Source organism: Colius striatus, chromosome 7 (assembly GCF_028858725.1).
Source record: "Colius striatus isolate bColStr4 chromosome 7, bColStr4.1.hap1, whole genome shotgun sequence".
In the NCBI taxonomy this organism is placed as follows: domain Eukaryota; kingdom Metazoa; phylum Chordata; class Aves; order Coliiformes; family Coliidae; genus Colius; species Colius striatus.
The window spans coordinates 14,908,843-14,935,141 of record NC_084765.1 but is presented as its reverse complement, the minus strand read 5'-3'; the positions used below and the strand labels follow the sequence as shown (position 1 = coordinate 14,935,141).

The following is a 26,299-nucleotide window of genomic DNA, read 5'->3' as shown; positions in this document are numbered from 1 at the left end:
AGATTTGCAGACAGTCGAGCTGAGTAACAGCAGGTGACATCTGCAGAGAGCTACGCTGCAGGGTTCAAGCTGTGGCCAGAAGATAAGCAGTGCTGATGAATGAAGATGTTTTATGCCTCTAAATCCCCTTAGCAGTTTACTCCAGGCAGGCCCCGGTGCGCCAGTGAATGAACACTGACAATATTACAAAACAGCATTAAAGGAAAGAGCTTACACGGAGCTGTGCTATTTACAATGCTTTCCCTCTCAGTGATGCAGCTGACCTTTCCAATCTCCGCCTGAAAAGCAGCAGATACCTCTGTGGGGTCAGGATGGTCAGCTTAGATTTCTGTAACGCTGGCTGCATTTGCACCAACGCAGAAGCCGAGGAGAGGCAATGCCCACCATGTGAGGCCAGGGAGGAGCAGAAGACCCACTTAGCACCTCTCAGCACCCAGGGTAAAGCTAGCAGGGCTGCCAGGGTTTCCTCAGCTGCCCCCTGACCCTGCCGCACCTCTCGCAAAGAGGAATTGTTGCTTTACTGACGGTGCCAGGCATTCGGTGCCAGGCTTCCCCTGGAATGATCTGAGCACACTAGGTATGGAGGCCATGGTGACTTTCAGCCCTGGAGGGCTGCTCCTTCTGCTCCCTCTGCCCAGGTGAGTGTGTGCAAGGGGCTCTTGGGGTGTACATGGATTTGAGTTGTGCAGTCTGCTGCTGTTGTCCCTGTTTGGCTGCAGGTTTGAAGAGGCACGGGAACCCTCAGTAAGCTTTCTTTGCACATCTGAGTGGGCTTGTGTCTTAAGCCATTGAGGGAGTGTCTCAGCCCATGGCAGCAGCCCTGGGACAGAGAGAAGTAAAAAGCACATTCAAGATTGTTTCAAACAGAAACAGAGTTTGCTGTTAGATATGATCACAAATGAACTTGGTTTAAAAATCAAGACAACCTCATGTCTTTTTAAGAGAGTCTGAAGTCAAGTAATCCTGCTTCAGCAGATGGGCAGACAAACCAACCAAAGAATTTGGATGAGAATTAAACAGGCCTTCCCAACCCTGACGGCACATTCTTCCTATGACCACATGAGTCTGAGGAGGAAGCAGCAGGCACTTTGAACACACAGGACAGTGTTTTTCAGGAAACCCTGCTGAAGAGGGGCTTTCCAAAAACAAGTGGTACAAAACTGATCATTTACCACCAGCTGGCAAAACACAGCAATAAGCTACATCCAAAATCAGGACCTGGACCACAGGAAATGTTCACACAAGGATTTGAGAGAGACACTGCAAGTAGCAGGGCTGTGAAGCTTAATGAGTATATGGAATAATATTTGTTAGGCTACTGGGGAAGAAAGGCATAAAGGCTAGATTCCTGTCTGCTGTACTAAGGACAGTTAGGGCATATATTAGTAAGACACATGCTCAAAGTCCTGCTGTAAAAAGTTCCTCATAGGCCCACTACATTGCCGCTGTCGGCGGTGGCTGTGGGCATCGTGTAGCTGCACACACGTGGCAGGAGAGCACACACTGGCCTGGCCACCAAGGAGTCCCTGGAATCCCACCAAATTCCTGGTCCTGCCACATGTGGCAACACAGACTTACACCTACAGACCTGTGCTGAGGCAGCAACCAGCCATGATCAAAGCACACAGCACTGCATGGCAGCACACCTCTCGCTCTGTGCCCTCTGGTTGGTGTTTGGCCTTCATTCTGGTTCTGCTGAGACCTGCCTCACGTGCTCCCATTGACTACAAAGCTCAGCCTTTATCCGGATATGCTGTTTTGACTCTGTCTCAAGGCTTCCTTTCAGCACAGGCTCTAGCTCCAGTTTGCATACTGAATTTGTAATGCACAAAAAGAGACAAATTTTGGCTAAATTAATTTTTACCTATGACTTTAGCAGAAATCTGTGCCTGTCTGCCTATGACTGAAAGCAAGTCTTCTAGCACAGCACATGGCCAAACCTCCTTTCCATCAGCCTTCCTCTTCAAAGACATTCAGCATCAGTTTCAGGACTAGCAAGTAAAATGCAGTAGTACAGCAATTCCAAGGAGGAAAAGTTGAATGAGTAGCTGCTGCAGGGACAGTCTAAGCTTTCTGATGTGGACTCCACACTGAAGTAAGCTGTATTCAGAGAAAGCCATTTAAAAAAACAACAAAAAAAAAAGAGAAAGCCCCAAAGGTAATGCTTCAAAGAAGCAAAATCAACATCACCAATGTGCCTCGAGAAATGGAGATCTTTCTCAGGGGTGAATGCAGCTACAGCACCTGAGATATAACCCACGTTGTTCACAGACCATTGGCACTCCACCTAGCTCCTCTTCCTGAAGTCCTCTTCATCTCTGCTCTCTACAGCTGACAGTGCAATAAGCATTTGGGCTGCATAGTAAGTAGCCATGATGATGAAGCGCGAGTAGGGCACAGGAAAGCAGAACTTGTTAAGTGCAATGGTCAGATCTGACACCATGAACAGCATCGCGCCGATGCATGCCGAGAGCTTGGTCCATGTCCAGAGGTCGTTGCACAGCTGCATGCCAGCGACTGCTCGCCAGCCCATGAAGCCAATCAAGGCGATGTAGACAGCTACCAGGTAGGTGAATGGGCCCGAGAGGTAGGAGTATAGGAAGGCATAACAGGAACTGCAAACGAGGCCCATCAACAAGCCGGCTTTGAGGTCCAAAGGCTTCATGCCGAAGGCTGAAGAGTACAAGATGTGTGTGATGGCGAACATCAGCAGACCTGGAAAGATGCATTGACATAGCAAGTGTGACATTTTGTCAGCTACTGGCACTTGGTAGCAGGAGAAAACAGGGCTATATTGGGTTTTAAATATACCATAACAAGCAGAGGCTTAGATGTCCTTGTAGCATTACAAGCCTTAACAGTTTCAGTGGGAACCATACTGACCAACTGGGAGCATTTTAATACAAAAATCTGTGCACAGACAATCAGCCTGAGCACCAAGCTCTCACCCTAAGAAAAAGCCCAGCTCATCCAGCCTTTTTGCTGAGAGGCCAGGTGAACTAAGCTGCTGCAAAAGGAATAAAGCTTGTTTTTCAGGTGGTTCCTTCCTCCCCTTCTTTGGACAGAAGGGTGAGGGCAAGGCAGACCAAAAAACCATTCCTTCTAACTGCCCAAAGGGTTTTGCTTTTAGGTCACCTGTGGAACAAAAACACTGGACTCACAGTAGTGCAGGAATGAAACGTGAAAAAATACCAATCCCTCAAAACCCAGACACAAAGCCTGACTCTATTTAGCCACAGACCCAAAGGCACTCAGGGACTAAATCTGACTTCTACTTCATCTCAGCCCAGAGCTAGGAGAAATCTAAGCTGGAAAGAAGCAGCTGGCATACTTCAGGGACTGCACCAATCAGATCTGCCACAAATTTTAAGGATATTAGCAAGATTCTGATGAACCTTAGCTGGAATCAATCAGTGAAAATAAAACGCCATCTTCCCTTTGAAGTGGAACACCCCTGAGAAATGACAGATGTGGGTGTTGGAATGTACTGCCCATATGTTATTCACTTGCCACTAATCCATTTGACAAAGAAATGTCACCACATATTGGTACAGCTGGTGAGTACTGGCTGTTATGCCAATTGTAGATAATGGGCCCCAAACTGAGTCCAGCTCCTCTGGTCCTCAGGTTCCCAGACCCCCATATGGTGCAGCTGCAGGCTGTCCTGCTTTATCCTGGCAGGGTTATTAGAGTAGCTGCAAGTTCTCATGCAGTTCTAAAGCATGGAATGGAGAAAAGGGGCTGAGAAGCTGAGTCCTCCATCAATACACTTGTTTACATTTAAAGCATGATGCCATGATGTAAAGGGCAGACACTAAAACCTGCTGCTGGCAGACATTTCTTCATCCTCTTGTATTGAGTCAACTCAAAAGAAGGGAAAGGCTCTTCTTGTCTTTGAGGAGGACCGGGTCAAACATCCACTGGCAGCTTAGTCATGATGGGAATCAGAAAGGAGGGGGCTGCTGGGGATCTGGACTGCAAGGTGAGGCTAGAGAAAATAGTGTGAAGGGGAAGGAAGATAAGTGCAAAAGAGGGCAATGAGAAGTTGATGTTTCATGGAGCTTTTGCACATTATGGACACAGCACTGAGGAAACCAGGGAGGGATTTAAGGCAAGAGCTGTTTGCAGTGTTACAGTGCAGGAAAGGCTGGAGCCCTGGGGGTGGCAAGAAGAAGGAGGTTACTTCACTCTAGCAGTGAAGAGTAATTTTTCCTTCAGTGGCATTATATGGAGAATGAAGAGTGTGTTGTCCTTGCAGGAAGCTGGTAAGGAGGAAGAGTGGAGGAAGACAGAACACAGCAACCAAGCAGAAGCCCGGAAGGCAGGAGTTTTGTGATATATGGTGAGGCTGGTTACAAACAAAGGAGTCAGCTCCCAAGTTTGCTTATTCAACACCTCCAAATCAAACCAGGAACTGAGGAGACCTGTGTTGGCTGCACGGGGTGGGGTGGGGGTGCATTTGTCTGGCATTTCTCAGCCTTTGGCTTGGTCCTTCCAACCACATCAGGCAGATCAGCAGTCTCTCTTCTCTGTCTGCCTCCTTCCCCCGGGTTTCCTTCTCCTTTCCTGCCCCTGGAGTTTCCCCTCAGGCTGGCAATAAGGCCTTTTTGTTAGTCCCTGTCTTCTTCACAGAATTCATAGATAGTTTCTAAGTGCCTGCTATCAAAGGAGGTGGATGCTAACACTGCAAAGTATCCTCTACAGGCGGTAAGGCGCTAGTCAACAAATAGCATGTTATTAGTGGACTGAGACAGCAAAAATGAAAACAAGCCAAGTGTGCCAGGAGTAAGTTCCCAGGCTCTCACTTCCCTATAACGTAATGAACAAATGTCCTTTTATGAACTCATTGTCTCAAAAGCTATTCAAATCAGCCCAGTTCCCAGCCCTTTTTTTCTGCCCAAAAGCTGTAGAAATTGAACAGAAAGTACATTTTTATGTAGTGTTTCCTCTTATTCTCCTGAAATTTCAAATTCCCACAAACGGTGATGTCAAAGGGTTGAATATTGTCACTTGTCAACAACAGCAGCTTGATGAGTTTTAAATAAGAGAAAACATGTTTTGCAAAGAGAGATGAAGGATGAAGTGGGATGGTGCACAGTGTCTGCTAAACAGCAGAAATGCAAACGCTAACACGTCACCACAAAAGATGGTAGCTTGGATTTGCAAGGACTGAGGCAGGCACAGGCAGGAGACAGCCAGGATGAACACTGAGATTTTAAAAACATTTCAAGAGAGCTTTTCTTCTTAAGAAGAAAAATGTGTCTAAACTCACAAAGCAACACTTCTCAGTTGTGAGACTAGGGCTGAAAAACCAACTTATTTGCAGGCTAAAACACGTTAACCAGATATTGAATTGCTGCAACTAGTTGACCTTCCTCTAGCACTAAATTGGAGAGAGAAGTCAGAGATATCCCAGCTACATGGGAATGGAGAAGCTCGAAACAGTCCATGTACAGAAACAGTCATGGTGAGAATCCGGCCTTGAATGTTTTCCAAGCCACAGCTGAACGGGTAACACTGGCAGACAAAACAGAAGCACAAGCACTCATCTGAGGCAACCTATGCTAAGCCAGGTACCCTGTTAGAAGGAGGCGCATGACAATCTTCAGCAGAGAAGGGATGGGCTCCCCAAGGAAGGCTGGAGCTCCTCAGCAACATGCCCAAGGTTCAGCCAGATAGATCCAATCTTCAGAGCCTAATCTGAACCAAACTAAAGTCAGTACAATTTTTTTACATGAACTTTTAATGAGATTGGGATAAACCCTTGGGAAGCAGGATTAAAACCAGACTCAGAGCATGTGGCCTTTGATATCTGGCATTGCACACACTCTCATAAAGAAAGAGCTGTGGGAATCCCAGAATAAAACTAAATACTGATCTCATGAGAGGGGTGAAAAATAAGCCTTTGACTTTCAGAGCTGACACCAGCACAAGTCAGAAAAGTCCCCTTGTCTCATCACATTTTCCAGTGGGACAGTCACAGCAGATAGTTAACGGTGGGTGTTACATGAGATCTCTGTGCTGGTTAGATTAGCTTCAGAAACCCCACCAGTCAGTTTAGCAAAGGACTCAACTGCTGCTAATGCCTTATGACAGTCCAAGGCCAGGGAGAGTGTTGCTAAAGGCAGGTTCAATGTGGCTTTTAAATGATTAATCTAAATGATTATATTCTAGTCTGCGAAGTAGTCAAATAAAACAAGCTCATTTTGCTCTGAGAGACGTTGATTTTTCTGTAGCAAAGTCAGGCCACTGTGGTAAGGTTTGTCTTTGATTCCCCATCATTTATATGTCTTGCAAAACAGACATGTCTTGTAGAACAGGCTGCATGATTCATATTGATGAGCCTGCAAATAGGGCAAGATTTCTGATGCTTTGGTTTCTAGCGCCCACTTAAACACCTCCCCTAGGCCATGGGCTTGTCTATCAAAACATGAGGGTCATCTCCACTTGTTCTCAGTTCAAGAAGGACAGGGAGCTGCTGCAAAGAGTTCAGTGTAGGGCCACCAAGATGATTAGGGGAGCGGAGCATCTACCTTACGATGAAAGGCTGAGGGAGCTGGGGCTCTTCAGCTTGGAGAAGAGGAGGCTGAGGGGTGACCCCATTAATGTTTACAAATATGTAAAGGGTGGGTGTCAGGAGGATGGAGCCAGGCTGTTCTCAGTGATGGCCAATGATAGGACAGGGAGCAATAGATATAAACACAAGAGGTTCCAAAGAAATACAAGGAAGAACTTCACTGTGAGGGTGCTAGTGCACTGGAACAGGCTGCCCAGGTGGGTTGTGGAGTCTCCTTCTCTGGGGACATTCCAAACCCTGTGTGACCTATTCTAGGTGGTCCTGCTCTGGCAGGGAGTTGGACTAGATGATCTTTTAAAGTCCCTTCCAGGCCTTAAGATTGTGTGGTTCTGTGAAGACTCTCACACCAAGTGTCCTATTTCTGATCCTTATAGTGAAGGGCTGACAGATCTCTCTGCAGAGAGACAAGAGGTAGTTGTTTCCCATAGCTTCACGAGGGCTGCTGAATGCCATGAGCATTTCCTTCCCTTCCCTAGGGATTCTGCCCATGCCACCTTCCCAGCTCCAAGCAGCTGTGACACTAGGAGCATGTGCCAGGAAACCAAACCTGCTCCAATTACCTCTCTAACCTCAAGAGAAGCTCAAGAGAAACACTCATCCATGGTGTGACTCCTCTAACTATGATGCATTTTAGTCAAAGGATAAGTCTTCCCACTGCCCGGGGCTTAAGCTGCACATGAATAAACAAAACATGTGGCCCAGTACCTCATGTCTAAATAAGAAGGGTAAGAGCTGGACACTTGTGGCATCCCTTTAGGACTGACACTGCACTCACCATGAACGAAGTAGCCCTGCTCCTGCCAGATGAGAAAGGCATCTCCCACTGCCGAGAATATGAGTCCCGCTAGGATGCGGCTGGCGCTCCGGTGTGACACTAGGAAGTTAATTCCATGAGCCAGAAGGAAAACCCACAGGCAGAAGATGGGCAGACATTTGATGAGGGCACTGAACCAGGAGGGGCTGGAAGTTGGCAGCCAGAGGACAAAATACACACAAGTGGCTTTAAAGAAAGGCACCAGTTTGGGGCCTTCACTCTTCACCTAAAAGAAACAAACATTTAAAAAAGACAAATTAATAGGATCATGAGAAGCGCCAGTGGAATAAACTGCAAAACAGAAGCATTTCTTTCCTTTTGAAAACTGCTCTTACATGTGTACTGTCAGCTAGCAGCATTCCTATCCTTAGAAAGGCTGGTTGAACTGAACCATGATCCTCAGCCTAGACCTTTGTGACCTTCTGTGCTGAAAACACTTCTTGGCTGGCAGGATGGGCTTTGGGTGGTGGAGGTGGAGGAAGTTTTAGATATTTTTTCTCTTTATTTGTTCTACTGAAAACATTTAGGCCTCAGTCAACTCCTCTGGTGGTTCTTGCCACCTGTTTTGTGTTGAGACTAACCCCTTTTATGTACCTCCATTCCCGTAGCTCTGAAAATACAGCCACAGGAATATCCCAGCAGCAAACAAGCCAAGAAAAGTGCAAATCTTCTCTCCTGCTTTGGAAAATCCTCTTGTTTAGCCAGCCACAGATCACCCTGAGGATACAACTTCTCCTCTAACCAATTGTCTCTCCTGCTCTGTAGCCTCCTGCGTGGAGCTTGCTGTTGGCATTACCACATGACTTCAAAACCCTCCCAGGTGAGGATGTCACTAAACAATCACGTGTTGCTTTGTTCTAGCATTACACTAATATTTTCTGCCCATATTGCAAGAAATGTTTTGACTCAGGGCTCTACTATGTAAGTCCAGACAGAAAAATGCAGCAAGAACACCAGGCTACTCATAACAAAACCACAGCAGAGGCAGAGCACACAACTACAGACTCCACAAGCTGGGTCCACCCTTAACATATGCTTACCTGAGACCGCCCTGGGCGGTGGTAAGATACACATTGTGTTCACCTGCCCTCCTGCGCTACTTCTGCATTTTAGTACAGGTGGGGAAAACCTCACATGAGAAACAAAGCTAAGAGGTTATTTTCTCCTGGAGTACAGCTGAGGACCAAAACGAGGAGCAAAGGAAGAGACTGAGATTGCCTTACATGCCTGCCTGAGCTATGTCTTGAGGTCTTTTGGGAGGCCTGATCCTTTTGGTCAAGCAAAATCTAGTTAGTATCACAATAACTGCCCACTACTCCTGGCCAAAGCACACAGAGGCCTCATACACTGGAGGAAGACACAGGAAAATCTGAGCTGGGTTCACGCTTCCAAAGTCCATCAAAAACTGAAGATCCATGTGTGACACTCTGTGGTTTCATATCTCACTCAAGGAGCCCACACTCCAAAAACCTGCCAAAGAAACACTGGTCTTTTCTTCCAAATCATTTGGCCCTATTTCTCCTTCCTGCATCATGGAATATTGCCATGGCACAAAACCAGCATCTGTCTTCCTTCGATGTAATGTGCCTTGGTGTAGATACCTGGAATGGCTGATGACTGCACAGCAAATGCCTCCATGCTGACAGTGCTCAGTTAACAAAGAGTAAACTCATCAAGATTCAGAAGCTTTCACAGACATAAGCAAAGGAAGTCAGGTGAAGCTGGAAGGCAGGGGCAGTGGAGGGCATCTTCACATGCAGTATCAAGAAAGGGAATGCAATCTCTGAAGCAGCAAGACGATAAATAAAGGGTACTCCAAGAAGACAGCGCTTTCAAAATTGTTCTCACATCTGATGGAAATTTCCCCAGCATATCAGCAGTTTCTTAGCAGTAAGGTATTTCATTATTGCTGTATGCATTATTCATAGGCTATTGCCAACACAATTTTTAAACACTCCATTAAACAACCAGGCTACACAATTCACTCACAAAGGGACATCAGCAAGCCGTTAGCTTTCTTGTATTACATGGGGAGTCCATCATGAGTGTTCTGCTTAGCTTGTCTAAATTAATCACTTTTTACCAATCCTTGTCTACTTTTCTTGAGAGAATTGTGGCAGCAGATTACAAATGAATTTCAAATAAAAGTCATGAAAGCCCATGTATTCTCACACCACTTGAGGTGTCTGGGAACCTCAGGAGGAAGAGTGGAGCCAAGCTTCCTCCTCCTTCAGACCCCTCACCTTCCTCTGCTGAAGGTTCAGATTATCCAAAGCCACTGCCTCCTCCCCTTCTGACTCTTCTTTTATTAAAAATGGAATTGATCACATTTCTTCTCTCACAGTTGCAGACACCAGACGACAGCACTTCTGGCAGGATCTTCGCTCCCCTACCCATTGTGGAGGATCCCCACCACACCATAATGAGCCCAGGATCTTCAGTATGGAAAAATAACAACCTCCAGAGCTACAAACTGTGAATGAATTTTCACAAACAGTGTTCCAGGTCCCTGTAACAGTCTCACCTAAGGTAGGTAGATTTGTACCTCAGAAGACAAAAGTCTGTGCTGAAAGATGTTGTTCAAGTTCAGCCTTGTTTGCAGCACATCACAGAGGCACTGTTAGAGGCATTCAGGAGACTATTTAGGTTAATAAACACGGGAAGTTGTATTTAATACCTCGTATTAAAAAAACCCCACCTGCTAGGAGCAGTTACTATTACAGTCACAGCTTGTGCTCCCCCGTGTGCATGGATGATGAGACAGGTTTTAATTACACTTGTCATTTCCCCAGGAACCTTGCTGTACTGAATATAAGGTATGCACTTGTGCAGAAAGAGTATCTTTGCATGGTAAACTTAAAATTACAATTTCTTACTATCTGAATGTGAATTTTCCAAGCCCAGCCAGTGTTAATTTAAAATAATGGTGTATATTATCTCCTTCCTAAGAAAGATTTAGATTTTTTCAGGTACAAGGGGTCAGATGCCAGTCTCAGTTACTCACCCCTAACCCTAGAATTTACAGTGTTACGGAGTCCTTGTGTAAGAATAACCTCATATAACAAGATGTGCTACAGGCTTCCCTTCATTAATGCTTTTATCCTTTATAATTTTTCTACAAGTACACTTCAGATGACTTATTTCCAAACATGTCCCTGTGCCTTACTGAATGCTGCAGCTCAGTGGAGTCCCTGTTATGGCTCTGACCAAAATGAGGGCCCCATGAGGGACACCACTTGCCAAGGCAGAGGCACCTGTGCAGCTGAGGGCTGGGCAGCACATCCTGCTGGGATGGTGCAGCACTGGAAACACCTGGAAGAAGTCTCCAAACAAAAAAGTAAAGCAACCAGAGGGTGAAGCTGGGGTATTGCCCTGTGTTTGAGCATGTGGCCGAGTCTTGGGGAAGAGGTGATGGTGCAACTTGCACCTGGAGGACATGTCAAGGCTAGTATTGCAAAACATGTATCAACATGAGTGGAGGCTGTGGCTTGAGGAGAGCCAAGCATATAATCCATGACCGGACTTGCTTGTACCTCAGGGAAGGGAACATTATGTCTTGGCTGTATGGATAAGTTGCATCAAACCACCTACCTCCTTTGCACCTGTGTCTCAGAGATGGAATCTTGAGATGGGGCTGTGCCATGGTGTTGGAAAAGGAAGCACTTGATGCAGGAGACAAGATCTTCTTTATTAATGTGATTTTTATGGCTTTAAGCCTGGTTTTGCCACTTTGTTACAATGTCTATTGCATTTTTCTTCCACTATTAAGTTACAATGTCTATTGCATTTTTCTTCCACTATTAAGTTACAATGTCTATTGCATTTTTCTTCCACCACTATTTTACTCTGTGCTGAAATGCAGTATAGAAAACATCTAGAATAGACAAAGCAGTATTTCCAAGTTTTGAACTTCTAAATTGGGCACAATTTAGGGCATTTTCTCAACTGCTACAACTACTGAGTTACTTAGTCTTTAAAAATTAATTTAAATTGCTGTAAAGCCACTATCTCTTTACTTGTGTAATTACAGTGAAAGTATGATTTATTAAATTATCTGTATCCAACCAAGTCTAATGAAACTCTCCAAGAGTTAGGCAGACTAGGAGGAAGTTGTGTCCTGGCTCTCACCAAGAGATTTTGGACCAGATGATCTCCAGAGGCCCCTTCGAACATCAACCATTCTGGGATTCTTCAAACAGAATATGGTGTTGGCTCACGCAGCCTTCTGGAGGCTTTGGGCTTGGATAGCCACCTCTTTGCTAGGGATATGAATTTTTAGGTCTATGGTATTCCTTCTTGTTTTGTCTGTTCTCATTCTGCTCCAGTTTGATATATTGCTTATTTCCTTGTCACTGTTGAACAACAGTGACAAATGACACTACCACAAAAGTATTCCAGCCATGCTGTGGTTTGGTATTGGTGTAAGACAGCTTGAGAGGTTAGGCTGGCTGATGAAGAAACACAGTTACAAAAGCAGCAGACCTGAAGAACTCTGGGTAATAAGCACAAGGTGTAGCACCCAAAGATGACCAAAAGCTTCATATATCTGAAAATCAGTTATCGGTAACTCGCCAGGAGCCCAGGGCCCCCTCCTAGATGATCTCTTCTTGGGCCTCGCCGCTATGCAGCACTATTAGGTGCTCATGATTCACATCTGTGTAAAGCAATGTTCACCACAGGATATGTCCTGGGGAATGTCTGTGCTGCTCCTCAGCAGCGCAGGTGGCCTCTTCTGACTGCTGCAGGCACATAACTGAGTCACAAAATTTACAAGTAGCTCCTCTACCTCAGAATAAGCTGCATCCACAAAGGAAAGGCTACATTTGTAAGAGCGTGGCCTGACTTTCTTTAACATTTTTGAGCCAGTTGTCTGTAGCTACATCATGAGTGGGATGAAGAAAATCCAGCTGCCACAGGGAGGGAGGCATCTTGCTCTTAAGGTACAGAAGAATAACAGAAGCTTGTTGCTTTGGAATGCTAAAGTTGGACAAAGTTCACTGTTCCAAAGCCTTGCACTGGTCCCAGGAAACAATGCTGACTATCAAATAATGTTCTTCTCTCCACAAGTCCCCTAAATCAGCCTGCACAGAAAATGTGTATACAGCCTCTTCCAGACACCAGCTGTGTTCCAACCTGCCGTGGCGATGTGGCTCATGCCCACTGGGCTATAAAATGCTGCTTTCCAGGGAAAATGGTTTTAAAATAATACCCCAGCTATTCCAATGAGAAACACTCGAGCACAACTGCGCACACTGGCCAAAATAAGATGGGCTGTTGTCCTCCACCCACCCCTCCTGGCGTCATTGACTGGCCAAGTACCATCTTGTGTATCCACAGCTGAGCTATCTCGCTTGGTTGTTGTCATCCTGCATCTTGGATCCTGGCTTGGTTCTGCCTTACTGTGACAACAGCTCTTACGCCCAATTGTATGCCAATAAATATTTATGTGGCTTTGTGGCCATGTATTATGCTGCCACTGTAAGCCCATGGCTTATGTTTCTCATTCCTCAGAATGTCAGTCTGTGTGAGGCACTGATGATCATCTGTGAAGTCTGAGTCACAGAGGGAGAGCTGCTTCAGCCTGGGTATAGGTCACAGTTAGGCCAAAGTGTATGCATGTGCAACAGGCTGTCCTCTCCAGAGCTACTGGGAGCCAACACAATTCCCCATCAGGCTGAGCCTACACAAAATCCAACTTTGTGCTTAACCAAAATGCATAGATCATAAGAGGCACATGTGTGCATAGATCCTAGCCAGAGGCAGGTAATTTTCCCTTAAATTCAACAACTCATCAGCTTGTGCTGAACCAAAGAGGAACACAGCAGTGCTGACCAATTCCTGGCCACGAACTCACATAAGCTCACTGCAAAGCTGCCACCCTCCTGGGCTCACCTTTGCTCAGATCGTGCAAAATCAACCCTTCTGGATGTGTCACACTGAAATTGATATAAAGGAGGGATTTTTTAGGCAGGGGGGCACATGTGTGTGTAATGGGGAAGATTCAGCTGTTCAATACCCAAATTCATCGTTGACATCTTCCCTGTCCTGGGTGGATGCAGTGACCGTTGCAAGGACCAGCCCCAGCATGAGCTCTCGCCCAGCCACAGAGCAAAGGCCTCAGTAGCCACTCTGGTTGCTCAGCTCTGCTGGACTTCTGCTCAAGCATCTGGCCTGCAGAGGTGAGAGAGGAGATGGATGAGACATAAAGGGGCCAGGCAATCAGCACTTTTCACTCCACATGGTTGCTGAAATATTAGGGCTGGGACAGCCTCCTAACTGGTGCACTCTGGTGAGTGTGAAGCCCTTCACCAACTCTGCTCTTCTGCAGAAGCAAACATGCCCCTGGAGAGAACCAGTTGCCTTTTGACATGGAAAGCACTGGCTTGTACATGCCTAAAGTTATTCCTGAATAAAACTGTGAGGAAAAAATGCTGTTTATAGGGAGTGGTGGAGAGTTACTGAACCAGACAATCAACCTGCCTGATGTACTGTGTTGCTGCAAGACATTTGTGCAATTAATAAGAGGGTTTATGTCTGTGGTGGGAGGTGCCACAGGCCAGGCATCCATGGCAGGTGGTTCCTGAACAGGCTTCACATGCTGCACAAAATTCAGGGTGACAAATAAACCCTCCTCTCCTCAAGTGGAGACAAGATTGAAACAGCTCCATTTAAAATCTACTTAGAAAATAGCTAATAAATCACACAGAAGACGGTACCTGATTTAGCTTTGTGAGAAAGCATGTGGTGATAATCCCCTATTTTTATCAGGCATTATGCCATGCAATGAGTTTCACCAGGCCTTGTGATGCTTTATTGCAGCTACTGGCACTCTTCAGCATCACTAAGGACCTCCATTTCTCCAATAAGGCTAATGCAGTGAAACAGACCTACACACAAGTGGTCAAAAAATCACCGTTTTGTCTGACAGGAGAGCCTCCATCGTTCAGCACAATCCAGAAGTAACAGGGCTCAGCACTTCCCACTTCCCAGCTCAGCTGCATGTGGCAGAAGTAGTGGGTCCAAGGCAGCTCTTTCATCCCCAGGGTCTCTTCAGCTTCTTCAAAACTGAGCTGCTTTGTTGGCTTCTCTCACCCCTCCCTCTACTCCAGCAGCCTAGGTATTCTCTTCTTTCCCCTAGTTAAACAAAGTAAGCTCCAGCTTTGCTCCACGACAGACTGACAGAGGGTTGAGAGCTAGAAATATTCAACTTCTTTTTGTTAAGACCAAACTATGGCTATTTGCCAGAAAAATACAATTAAAAATTTGGCACAGGCCCTCAGACTTCTTGGGTGGTGAAGCTCTATTGTTGCACAGGTTCCTGGCATCAGAAAAGTTGCCCTTTGGTGGAGGCACAGGAGAGCAGGCAGTTTGTGAAGATTAATCAAACTGGCATCTAACAAGGGCCCCTATGCAGGGCTGGGCTGCTCCACACACAACCGCACACAAAAACAAGAACCACAACAAAAAAATTTCATTCCCAAGACAAAATCCTGCCCAACTGGAAGTCACATCAACATTCAACCTAATCCCTGGATTAACCATCGGGGGGATGAAAACCCATCAGCACTGAGGTTAAAATCTTCCAGATGAGCGTCTTCCCCCTTGATGCAGAAAGAAGCCAAGAAATGTGGAGCAGCAGTTTCCCCACAGCCACCTGGCAGCAGGACAGTTTGCCTGCACCAACCTCTCCCAGGGGAAACCCCAGCTGAGGTCCCTGTGTTGCAGCAGCACACCCGGCCACTGCGGGGCCACCGCACCACCGCCCGGCTGAGGCCCGGCAGGCGGGCATGGAGTGAGGAAGGCTGTTCCATCCCGGGCCAGCTGGGGGGCACGAGAGCGAGGCTTAGCCCATCAGAGTGACATGACATTGCAGACACAGCTGTTGCAACGGGCTCTTCCCTCGTGTTTGCTCTCCAAGTGTGATTTTTCCACTGCAGGCTGCTGTCTGTCCCTAGCCGTAGACATGGCTCAAGAGAAGCTCGATGCTTTGGCTTAGCCATGCTGTGATCTAGCACCAAACCCCCTATCATCTGCTGTATGGCAGTAAATCTTTGAAGGGGATTGTCTAGGATAGGTTTTCATAGAATGGTAGGAGTTGGAAGGGACCTCTAGAGATCATCCAGTCCAACTCTCCACTAAAGCAGGTTCACCTGGATCGGGTCACACAGGAGCATGTCCAGGTGGCTTTGAAAACCTCCAGGGAGGAGACTCCACAGCCTCTGTGGGCAGCCTGTGCCAGAGCTCAGTCACCCTCACAGGAAAGTTTTTCCTTGTATTTAAGTGGAACTTCTTGTGTTCAATTACCCTTTGTCCTGTCTCTGGCCACTACAGAAAAGTGTTGCCCCATCCTCCTAATATCTACCCTTTAGGTACTGGAAGCCTTGATGAGATCTCCCCTAAGTCTCCTCTTCTCCAGGCTAAACAGCTCTAGTTCCTGCAGCCTTTCCTCATAAGGAAGATGTTTCAGTCCCCTGATCATCTTGGTGGCCCTGCACTGGACTCTCTCCAGCAGTTCCTTGTCCCTCTTGAGCTCGGGGGCCCAGAACCAGATGCAGTAATCCAGATGAGGCCTCAGCAGCACAGAGTAAAGCAGGAAAAAAACTGCACAGAATACACAATGTATGAAGCATATTTAAATAAATGGCTCAGGAAGGTAAAAGAGAGAAGCATCAGACAAGCTTTTTGTCTTTCTCCAAAGGACAACAAAAGAGCTGTAACTGTGAATCCATGTGCATTGATTGGGGTGGGAGATGAGCAGTAACAGGCAAAGAGAACATGCAGCCTTCACTTCTTCCCCTTCTTAAGTCAGCAGGAGCCAAACTGCCACTCACATAGAAATAACAAATCCCATGTTATCAAAGCTGCCATACAAATATAACAGCAGTCTCATCTTGTCAGGTGCTTAATGAAGAAATTAAAAAACCCTGGATGTTAAGCAATCCCCCTGACTCTGCTCACAGGGCTGCTGATGAGGCCAGTTTGGCTCAGGAGCCAATGTGACCTGGGATCTCTAGGACATTGCAGCTCTCTACTACTATACCCACATGTTAAAAAAAGAAAAAAATGCATCTGCAAACACCTGGGATGTAAAACAGGGTGAGAAAAAGTCACAAATAGGAAACTGGAATCTTGCCTTCAAAAGACTCCTTGCAAGAAGCCTTAGAAATGTGAGAATCATCCTATAACAGCCTAAAATAGAGGAAGGTGGTTATGGAGCCAAGGAAATAATCCCCACTGCATCAGGGCTGTTGCATGTGTTGCATCAGGAGCCCACTCCTGCTTCTTGCCTTTTCAACCATGACGTTGCTCAAAGCTTTCTTGAGACTCTGGACTAGTGTTCCCTCCAGCAATTAAGTTAACAGCATCCATAAAGGTATCCCGTGTACTGAATAGAAGAGGAAATTATGTTAGCTTGGCTAACTGCAGCCAACAAGCCATGCAACAGTGTCTCTGGGACCTTCCCCCACCACGCACGACCTGCTGCTATCAGGCCAGACAAAGTGAGATACCATTACACCAGCTGAATCCTTACAAAGTTACCATGTATCTGCCCTTGGCTTTCTGGGACTACAGGGAAACCTTCAAAATGATGAAGCTTTTCTTTAATATATGTTAACTCATAAAAATCAAATGACAAACACATCTCACCCTGAACTGAAGACTCGTCTTGGATATATGTGTTTTTTAGCAGGGCTTCTTTGGGTTGGTTTTGCTTTTTTCTATTACCAAGGATCATCTGTTCTGGCTACCTACCAGACTGGCACAGGACCACAAGAAGGGCTGGTTTAAAAGCCTTTTATTAATGTGTGGTAGTAATGATTGACACCACATCGATAGCAATCCTATAGCTGTCAGCAGTTTTGGAGTTTACCTCTGAGTACGGTCAGCAGTGTACCATTGCCAATGACCAACAATGTTAAACCAGTCAAGAATTCAAATGTCTCTGCAGGGCTGTAGGAGCTGTCACAGACTAATGCTTTTAGGGTAGTACATTGGCTCTCAGAAATGAAAGGAAAAAAATATAATTTGCCTGCCAGCATCTTATCTCAGAGCAAAGATTGCTTTTACCTCCTGAGAGCCCAGACCTTCCTTTTTGTACAGCAGAAGCAACACTCTTCATACAGTTCCTTTGCTGTAACACTCACAAAAGAAGCCTTTGCAGGTGTTTAAAACCCTGAACCACAATGGGTCTGTCTTTTCATTTTGCTCATCAGAGCTGCAGTGCTGCTGCCTCAGATGAATGAACCCTTCTTCAGTGAGGAAAGTCAGGTGGGGCTGTGTCCTCTCCTGCTGCCCGGGACCTCAGGAGGATGCTGTGAAGCCACAGAGAAGCCAGCTAAACAACATCCTGAAATGCAGTCAGTGGTTGTCCCAGGCAGCTCCTCTCAGGATAGGAAGGGGCAGTTATTTGGCTTGTCACACTAAAATCCAGATAAAAAAATTCTCCTGTTTATGGAAAAGTCTCTGCACTCATCCTAGGGATGGTTTCCAGGCTACGAGCACATGTTCTCAGGAGACCTGTCATTATTTATATCACAGCGTTCTGTGAAAGAGAATGCAGTTATCTGTTAGCCAGGAAAAGGCAGTGTTAGGTTTTATGTTGCTCTGTGTTACCTCAGAGGGGCTGAGGCAGCCCCACGTGCCGGCTGTGGGGCACAGGGCCGCAGCAGAAAACAGCACCCACCTGCAAGGCCCATCGCTGCAGACAAGTGCTACACACTGACATCTGCCCCGCAAGCTGTGTGGCAAGATTAGGGCCTCTCCACTCTCTCTGAGATGGGTACAGACCCAGAATAAAATGCCCCAGGGAGAACTATCAGTTTTTTTCCTTGTCAGCACCAAGAGCAGGCTGAGCCTCTAGGTAATAGCAGTGAGAGGTCTACACACTAAGTGTTTTGTCCTCAGGACTTAAATCTAGCTTTTGACATAGTTCTCCCACCTCCAGCCTTATTTGCAGTCCACAATGTACATGTACATACTGGGAAAGCCTCAGCCACCCTGCCATTTGGCTGCAGCAGCAAGGATGCACAGAAGAATGAACACTCAGGGGAAACAGGCACTTGGCAAAGCTCTACTCTGCCACGTGCTGCCTGGCTAGTAGGGATTGGTATTTGGGAGGGAAGGGAGGCCCTTCCATGCACAAGCAACTTATGCAGCAGAGGAGACCTCTTTACTTACAATATATGGGAAATAATCCAAGTCTGAATGAAGGGTGTTGCAGGCACTGGTGCTGTCACAGCCCTTTACAATAACAACCAAAAAAACATTAGTGTGGCGGAGGAGGTGAGTGTCACATGATAGGCTGCACCGGCCATTCCCAAGGATGTGCCAAGGCCTCTAACACCCAAAAAGCACTTTTGCAGCTCACCATTCTGGCTCACACAACAGATCCATGCACACTTGGCAGGTAAGGTTTTTGCAAAAGCAACAGGAAGGCAGAACTGAGAGAGGAGGGGAAGGTGGCTGCCAGAGGCTGGGAAAGCTGGCAGCTCTATGCAAGAGACTTCTGCTGTACAAGTCTGCATGAGGGGCTGCAATAAGATTGGTAAAATCTGGCAGAAGCAACCAGGTCTGTGCTGGGAAACCCAAGAGGGACAGCTCAGCTTGCCTTGGGCCCTATCGAAAGGTGAATGAAACCGTCTACCCGTGTATCAGGTAAGGTAGGCTGAAAGCTTATGAAACACTAATGGTAAAGAAAATTAGAAGTGAAAATAGCAACATACCCCAATAAGTGTGTATTTAGAGAGATGCCACTCTAGTACCTTATAAAAAAGCAGCAGCTCTCCTCATGTTATCATGGGACCAATATGCTTTGAGAGACAGGAGGATGTAAGGTGGATGTGTGACAGTGGAGTCATAGATTTTGTTTCTAATATCTTGAGCCAAGATGTCATAACCTAGGCGAGTCAGTATCAGACACAAATTACACAGAAGATAAATTGGCCTTTCTCAGCCAATCTTAACAGATGTGAGGTTGGCAGGTACAAACACTAGCTTGTGCAAACGTAACCCGTGTACTCACAGGACTCACATCAGCATACCAAGGGTTTCACTTGCAAAGCCTCTGATGTAATCAGGCTGCATATACAGATGCAGACAACACTCACAAGTAAGAGTGCAGTTGCTTGCCAGTGTTATGCCCTTTATATTGAGAGTGCAAGTCTACAGATGCGTGGGACATTAGCCAAGTGGGAATTTCGCATACATCAATTAGTAATAAACTTGTCATCACATTCCTTTTATATCAGGGCTGCAAGGAAAAACCATGCACTTGTTCAGTTTCTCTTGCAATGGAGCATGAGACAGTACCCTGGCTTAGTCTCATTTATGCTGTAACAAAACCAAAAGATTCAAGCATATAGGGATACAGTAGCCAAGCTACGGTCTTAGCTGGCACAAGCCCAGTTATGCTGAAGCCATGGGAGGCAAAATGACCCATGTAAGTCTGAGGACCTACCTGGTATGTCTAGTATGTGCTGAGAAATGTGCAGCCACCTTAACATCAACCTTACCCTCAGTCTCAAGCAATGATTCAATCAGAGGCTACTTGAAACTAGCAGAAATGCACTCATATTGATACATAATCAGAAATGTAATGCCTGATTCCAACTAGTGACATATCTGTCCCCAAAACTGGTGTCTGATGAGGTGCAAAAAAAATGAAACCTCACCATACGAACTTGACAAAAGTCCCAAGGCTAATCCAGTAACATGGCTTGTCTCATCCCTCCTCTATCTTGGAATATACCTGTTTTGCAATAATCTACAGGAAATAAATTTTGGGAGAAAGTGTGGTCTTCTGGTAGAAACAAGATATTTCCATAAACTCACAGCAATGCAAATAAAAACAGCCACCATCCTCATTAACAGGCAATTTTGCAACACAGGAGTCAGACTGCAACATTAAATTAATGTAAGAGCAGACACAAGTTGCGCTTACCCAGAGAGAAATTGTTCCTTGTGTAATTCTGGGTCAGAGCCTGTGGAGATACTGGGCTCTCTCTCCATGTATGTGAAACCTTTCTCACCCCTGCATGCTTGAAATCTCACAGAAAGGCTCTTGCCCAGCCTATCTATGGCCTTTAATCTCTGGTGGCATGTAGTTTCCTAGGCACAGTTCTCTGGTCCATGGCACCTGGATACCTTCAGCATTAAATGTAGGGATGTTCCTGACTGACACACTTGCCACCCAGAAACCTGTCATAGCTTAAATGCTGTTTACATTACAGCAGTATAATAAATTGATATAGGAAGAGCAGAAGCAGCAATAATCATCACTTTAATTTTGGGCACGCTGCAATAAGCAAGACCTGCATCTCTTATTGTAGTGACAAATCTATTGGGCATTGTGTGACATGAAGGGCAGTAGAAAAATGAAGTGTTAAAATAATAGCCACTTCAGCCTGCAGGAGGGAAGGGAGTTATATAACTAATAATCTTTCTACTGTTCAAGAGTTTCCATATGCTAGCAGAAGACAGGTTCCAGATGCCATCTAAGAGTCTAATTTCACTGGAGTTATTATTTCCTCAGTATTATGCAGTTACCCACAGAGAAAGATAACTTTGGCTCTTCTGTCACACTCAGGGTGGTTTGGATATAGACATTTGAACAGGGAAGGAGAACAGAAGAAATGCATATCTGTCTCTTCAGAGGAATTATGTGTAAGTTCAGGCTTCTGAACTGGACACATAATCTTAATGCACAAAACACACTTTGAACAACAGACGCGTGTGACTCGAGTGATACACTTGAGTTAATGAAGCCTTTAATCCACAGCACTGCCTGCAGCAGTAATCGGCACCAATTGCTTAATGCAGTCACACTGGGACCAGGAAGAGCAAGGAGAAGCCTGCCCTTCCTAGCCTCCAATTTCAGTTACCCATACTGAAGCCCACCCTCTCATAGCAACAGCTACAGCAAACAATGTCAATATCATAGCAAGAATGCACAAGTTGAGTCTGAAGGAAAAAAATCATGGTGTGTAACACTATGCCTGGGCTCTAGCTGGCATAAAATCAGCACAGCTTTTTGCTCCATAGAACCAAAGCTTTTAGGCTTCTCCCAAAAAGATGTGACTGACATAAATGTTACTAAGATCCTTCTAAGCTTACCTAAGATGATGATTCCCTCCCTTACTTCCTTCAGTTCAGCTGTTTAGAATAATTAATTTAAATTGGCTCCATTTTTATACAAGTGCCATATCTCTGTAATTGCCTATGTGGTATATAAATGTGCACGTTTACAAGCCTCCTGCGTAATAAAATCCCCATTTATGATGTGTTTTAGTAATAGGGAAAATTAAAGTGAAAGCAACAATGTTCTAGATAAACAAAGAGAATAAGTAAAATTAACCTCTCTACCATAAGAGTTATTTCTGACTTAGATGGTTGCTAACACTTTGTTCATTAATGCAGAAATAACACATCCTCTATTTAAGAGGCAAAGGCTGAAATAGTTCAAAATGTTTTCTTGTTTTCAACGGCAGTTTGAGGATTATAGAACATACTTTCTAATAACAAGCCTTTAAAACTCTGCTTAGGCCTACTTCTGCTGTAATTGCCCACAGCACAGAGTCTCCAAGCAACGTGGTTTACACCAAGTTTCTATATTCGTCTGGATCAGCGTGGTTTGGCCCTTCTTCAGAAACTCAAATGGTACCAACCCAATTCTCCAGCCCTATTCAATATTTGTTACTGGTGAGTACCTTTCCAGATCGTACATTTCAAGTTCTCATCACAGTTTTTGTCAGTGACTTTCCTATTTCCCCGTGACATTCGGTTGCCCAGAGAATCGAAAAGGGCTGTTGCTGGGAGGACAAGATGCTCAGCTTGCTTGATGCAGCCAAAACATGTTCTTCTGCAACTCAGCTCTCTGTTTAAAGATGCAAATACATCATAGAACAAAAGGGAAGGGATGGGGATTGTTACAATATGGCTTCTGAGGAAAATAGATCCGTCCCAAGTGGAGTTTCACCTCCCTCCCATATACAGGGCTGTGCTAGGCCCTGTCAGGTGTGGAGGGGATGAGAGCACGTAGTTCATCTTGCTCAGAAAGACATACCAATATTATTTATAATGGCTCCCCAAAAGAGACCAATTCTCAGCCAAGTACTGTCTCTGTATTTGCCATGCCATTTTACTCAGGGTGGTGCAAAGCTCTGTACTAAGTTTAACCATAAATTTAGAGGGTAAAATAGGGTCCCTTTGAGCAAGGAGCACTATGCAAATGGCAGAATGCCTGTATGTTTCCAGGCTCATCATCTGCACACTCGCCAGCCTCCGCAGTCATGGTTCCTGCAGGGTAGAAAAGTCCTTCGGCCAAGGGCTATCTGCCATAAGCTCATGCTAAAAACTGCTTAACCAACGGTGGGGAAAAAAAAACCCAAAAGAACAAAAGTCACTAATAAGACAGTCTCAAAAAAGACTTTTATTAAGATGGGACCCATGATGACTGACCAAGAAGGGAATTAAACTTCACATATCCATAAGGCAAATGCGACATTAATACTTCTCTCTAAGCACAGGCTCTCAGCCCACATGGCTTTGTGCAGAAAAAAACAGCTCTTAATCACAGCAGTATCAAGAATAGTAATTTTTAAGCAGGATGCTTCTGCTTGCCTAGCAGAGTAAGCAGTGAAAGCTTCCCTCCAAGGTGACTTCCAACCTGAGGGAGCATTGCTTACCAGCTGGAACAGGAGCAGCAGACAAATGCCTATTCTCTGCCACAACCCAGCACGATGCAAGACTCTGGCATCAGCGGAGCCTCAGAGCTTTAATCCCGGCTGAGGACCTGGCACAATACATTAAAATGTATTTTGGCCCCAGTCTCGTTTATTTGTGGGCATGCTTCATCCTCAGCACATCTGAATTATGCAGCAGCAGAGACAGCAGTTTGGCTAGCTCCACACGATGCCACGGTGTCTCCTTGCGCGTGGGACAGACCTGCCAAGCCCCTAGCCCATGATGCATGCCTGGCAGCCAGTACCAACAAGCAGTCCTAGCCATGATCTCTTCTAGCTCCTCCACAGTGCCTCCTCACGTGGTTTCTTCCAGCTATCAGTTGTACAGCAGATCTGGAACTCAGAGTTTCTGATTTGTTACAAGACTATCCTAAAGAAGGACAAAGGAGGAGACCAGCAGAAGACCAAGTTGTGTGCAGGTCATTGTGGCCATCTACTGCAGTTATGTGCAACAGCCATCGCTTTGAAAATGGGAAGCAAAATCCTGTCACTCTCGGCTCTAATTGTCTAGTATCCTCCCCATTGAGGCTGATGCTGCAGTGTACTGGGAGAAGATAAATCAATTCCTCTGGCTAATTTGATGCCTCAGGTGCTGCCTCTAACCCCATCATGTGTCACAGGAGCAATAGCTATGCTGCCTCCAAACGTCTGGTCTATCTATGCAGCAAAAGACAGTGTGGTACAGAGATAAGGCCTGGGCCCCAAGGACAGTACCTAGCTGTAGCCAGACCCAGGGCCCACTGCTGTTCCCTTCAGCAAGTGACTTGCGGGAGAGAGCCTATGAACTGTACACCTCCTGCTTCTTACCCCCTGCACTCTCCAGCTAGCAGCCATGCAAGGGCTGCGGTGTGCTCCTGGGCAGCACTCAACTCAGCTGCTCCTCAACAGACTGAAGGCTTGCAGCTCTTTTTATGAGCTTCGGAGGATCAGATGCCCTGCCCTCTCACCTCCACTGCCATGGTAAGCAGCTCCAGCTCTGGTCACAGCTCCCAGTCTCATCATCCCTTCAGCTCTCCACAGCTCCACATCTACATTGGTTGCCTTTGGTGAAGCAAAGCATCAGTATGTCAGGGATGAAGCCAGAGCAGAAACGTGTTGTGTTACACATCAAAAGGGCAAGTGAGGGAAGCAGAGTTTTTTCGTTTTCCTTCCTAAGGTGTAATTTCTGGTGTAGGTAAAGCCTCCCAGTCTGACCTATGTACACCCTTCCCAATGCATACCCATGCTTTAGTCATTTGCCTCCTCTGAAAGCTCAGCTGAAACACGCTCTGCAAGACCACCTGATTCATCAGCCATAACAGTCAAGTACTGCCTCCTGTGACTTAGGAAACAAACTCTGACAGTTTTTGAGCCATTCTAGTATTGCCCCAGCAGAAGATCCTACTTCCAATGTACACATACACAATTCAACATAACCAAAAGCATTACTCGAGGATGAATTTAGCTTATGGCATAGAAGCCTGAAGATACCAAACCTCTGGAGTTATTTTTGAAAAGCACAAAAAAAAAAAGAGTTTGGCACAACAATGTTATCATTTACAAGCTACTTCCCTCTGTATCCCAAGATAAAAGCCACCCCCAGGCTGCTGATGAACTTACCAGGTACATGTTAATAACTGGGGGAAAATTCAAGTATCCAACAATACAAGCTGCTGTGCAGAACTGGCAAAGTAATTTAAAAGTTTTGAACCCTGGCTTTGTGAGTTCAGAATGGAGAAAGGATGAGATTTCTACCTTGCAAGAGAGATTGCAATGGACTGGCCATTAACCAAAATATTTCAGAACAGTAGGGTAATGGATCCCTGGAACCAGGATACCAGCAATAGGTGTTCAGCGCTGCAGTGAAGCACCCAGCAAATTTGCCAGCAACGGTTAGCTACTCTTGCAGCACACATCAGTCTGCTGTGCGTTCTGACAAATCCCCACTTTCTAGAAAGAGGAACATGCAAAGCGGCATGTCTAACAGCACAGCTTCTCTGCTGTTCTGGCCAAAAGCCTTTTGTCCTCTTTTGGCATTGAAACACACCCTCCTTCACCTGCAGGGCCAGGACTTGGTATTGCTGGTATGAGCCACGGGTCTACTTCAGCTACCAGCTTTGCTCCATCAGTCCAGCTGGGCTGCTACACCGTCATCGATTGACAGGACACCTTATTGCCGGCTATGTTAATTAAGCATCATGACTCCCCCCTGAGACAGGCAGGTGACAACATCCGTGTCTCATGTCATTAGGTGGTGTAACTGTCAGACTGGCTTGTCGGGGGCAACGAAGTCTCAGTGGGAAGTCAACCAGCCCGTGGAAAGGTCTGCCCGACACAGTGGCTGACAAAAGCCTTAGCCCAGGTTGTCCCTCTAACAGCAAGGCCATCTCGGATGGTGAGGCAGAGGTCTGCGAGGGCAGAGAGGCCGCGCAGGCAGGGGGATGCTCCCGGGCAGCCGGAGCAGTGACATTCCATGCGGCACAGGTGTATTACGGACCTGGTCGCAAATATCGATGAGGAGGAGACGGGCGCGCCGCCGGAGCAACAGCTGCCGGCGAGGCAGCGGCGCTCGCCCAGGCCGGGTGAGCAGCAGGGTCGGGGTAAATGCCTCCGCCAACAGAGGCTGCCCGGCGCCCGGGGGAGCGGGTCGAGGGGAGCGGCGGGCGGGAGGCTGGCTCGCGGCTGGCTAGCGCACACCGCGCGGGGAGGCCATCCCTGCCGGGGGAGGACGAGCGGGTCCCGTTCCCCCCGCCCGCCGCCCGGCACGCACTCACCACGGTGACGGGGGACACCATGTCGGCGGCGGGACGAGTCCTGCTCCGGCTCCTGCTCCCGCTCCGGCGCTGCCGCCCGCCCGCCGGGCCGTGTTTTTTAGACGGCGGTGACGTCACTGGCGAGGGGGCTCCCGCGGCGAATGCGCTGCGGGGAGAGGGCGGGGGGCGGCCGCGGCCCCGCCCCGGGCAGGCGGTGTCAGCGGCCTCGGCTCGGCGGGGCGTCGGGTCCCGCGCCGTGTCCCCTCCCCGCGGGCGGCGGCAGCGCAGCGTCCCGGGCGCGGGCGGCGGGGTCGCGCCGGTCGCGGCGAGCCTCGCCTGCGGCCCGCTGCCGGCGCCTGGGGGAAGCGCAGGGGCTCCCTCCCGAAACGGCGTCCCCCGCGGCCCGTGCCGGAGCAAGGCGCGTGGTTCGCTCGGC

The 26,299-nt window shown here is 46.9% G+C and overlaps 1 protein-coding gene across 1 annotated transcript; it reads right to left on the bottom strand.

Annotated features, from left to right (window-relative positions):
• Positions 1 to 882: 882 nt before the first annotated feature.
• On the bottom strand, positions 883 to 25,938 carry TMEM86A (transmembrane protein 86A). The gene is made up of 3 exons (XM_061999965.1): positions 25,885 to 25,938; positions 7,353 to 7,617; positions 883 to 2,715 (listed from the first exon to the last, which is right to left on the bottom strand). Exons 1-3 carry the CDS (start codon positions 25,903 to 25,905, stop codon positions 2,288 to 2,290), a joined length of 714 nt encoding a protein of 237 aa, XP_061855949.1. The 5' UTR covers positions 25,906 to 25,938; the 3' UTR covers positions 883 to 2,287.
• Positions 25,939 to 26,299: the final 361 nt, after the last annotated feature.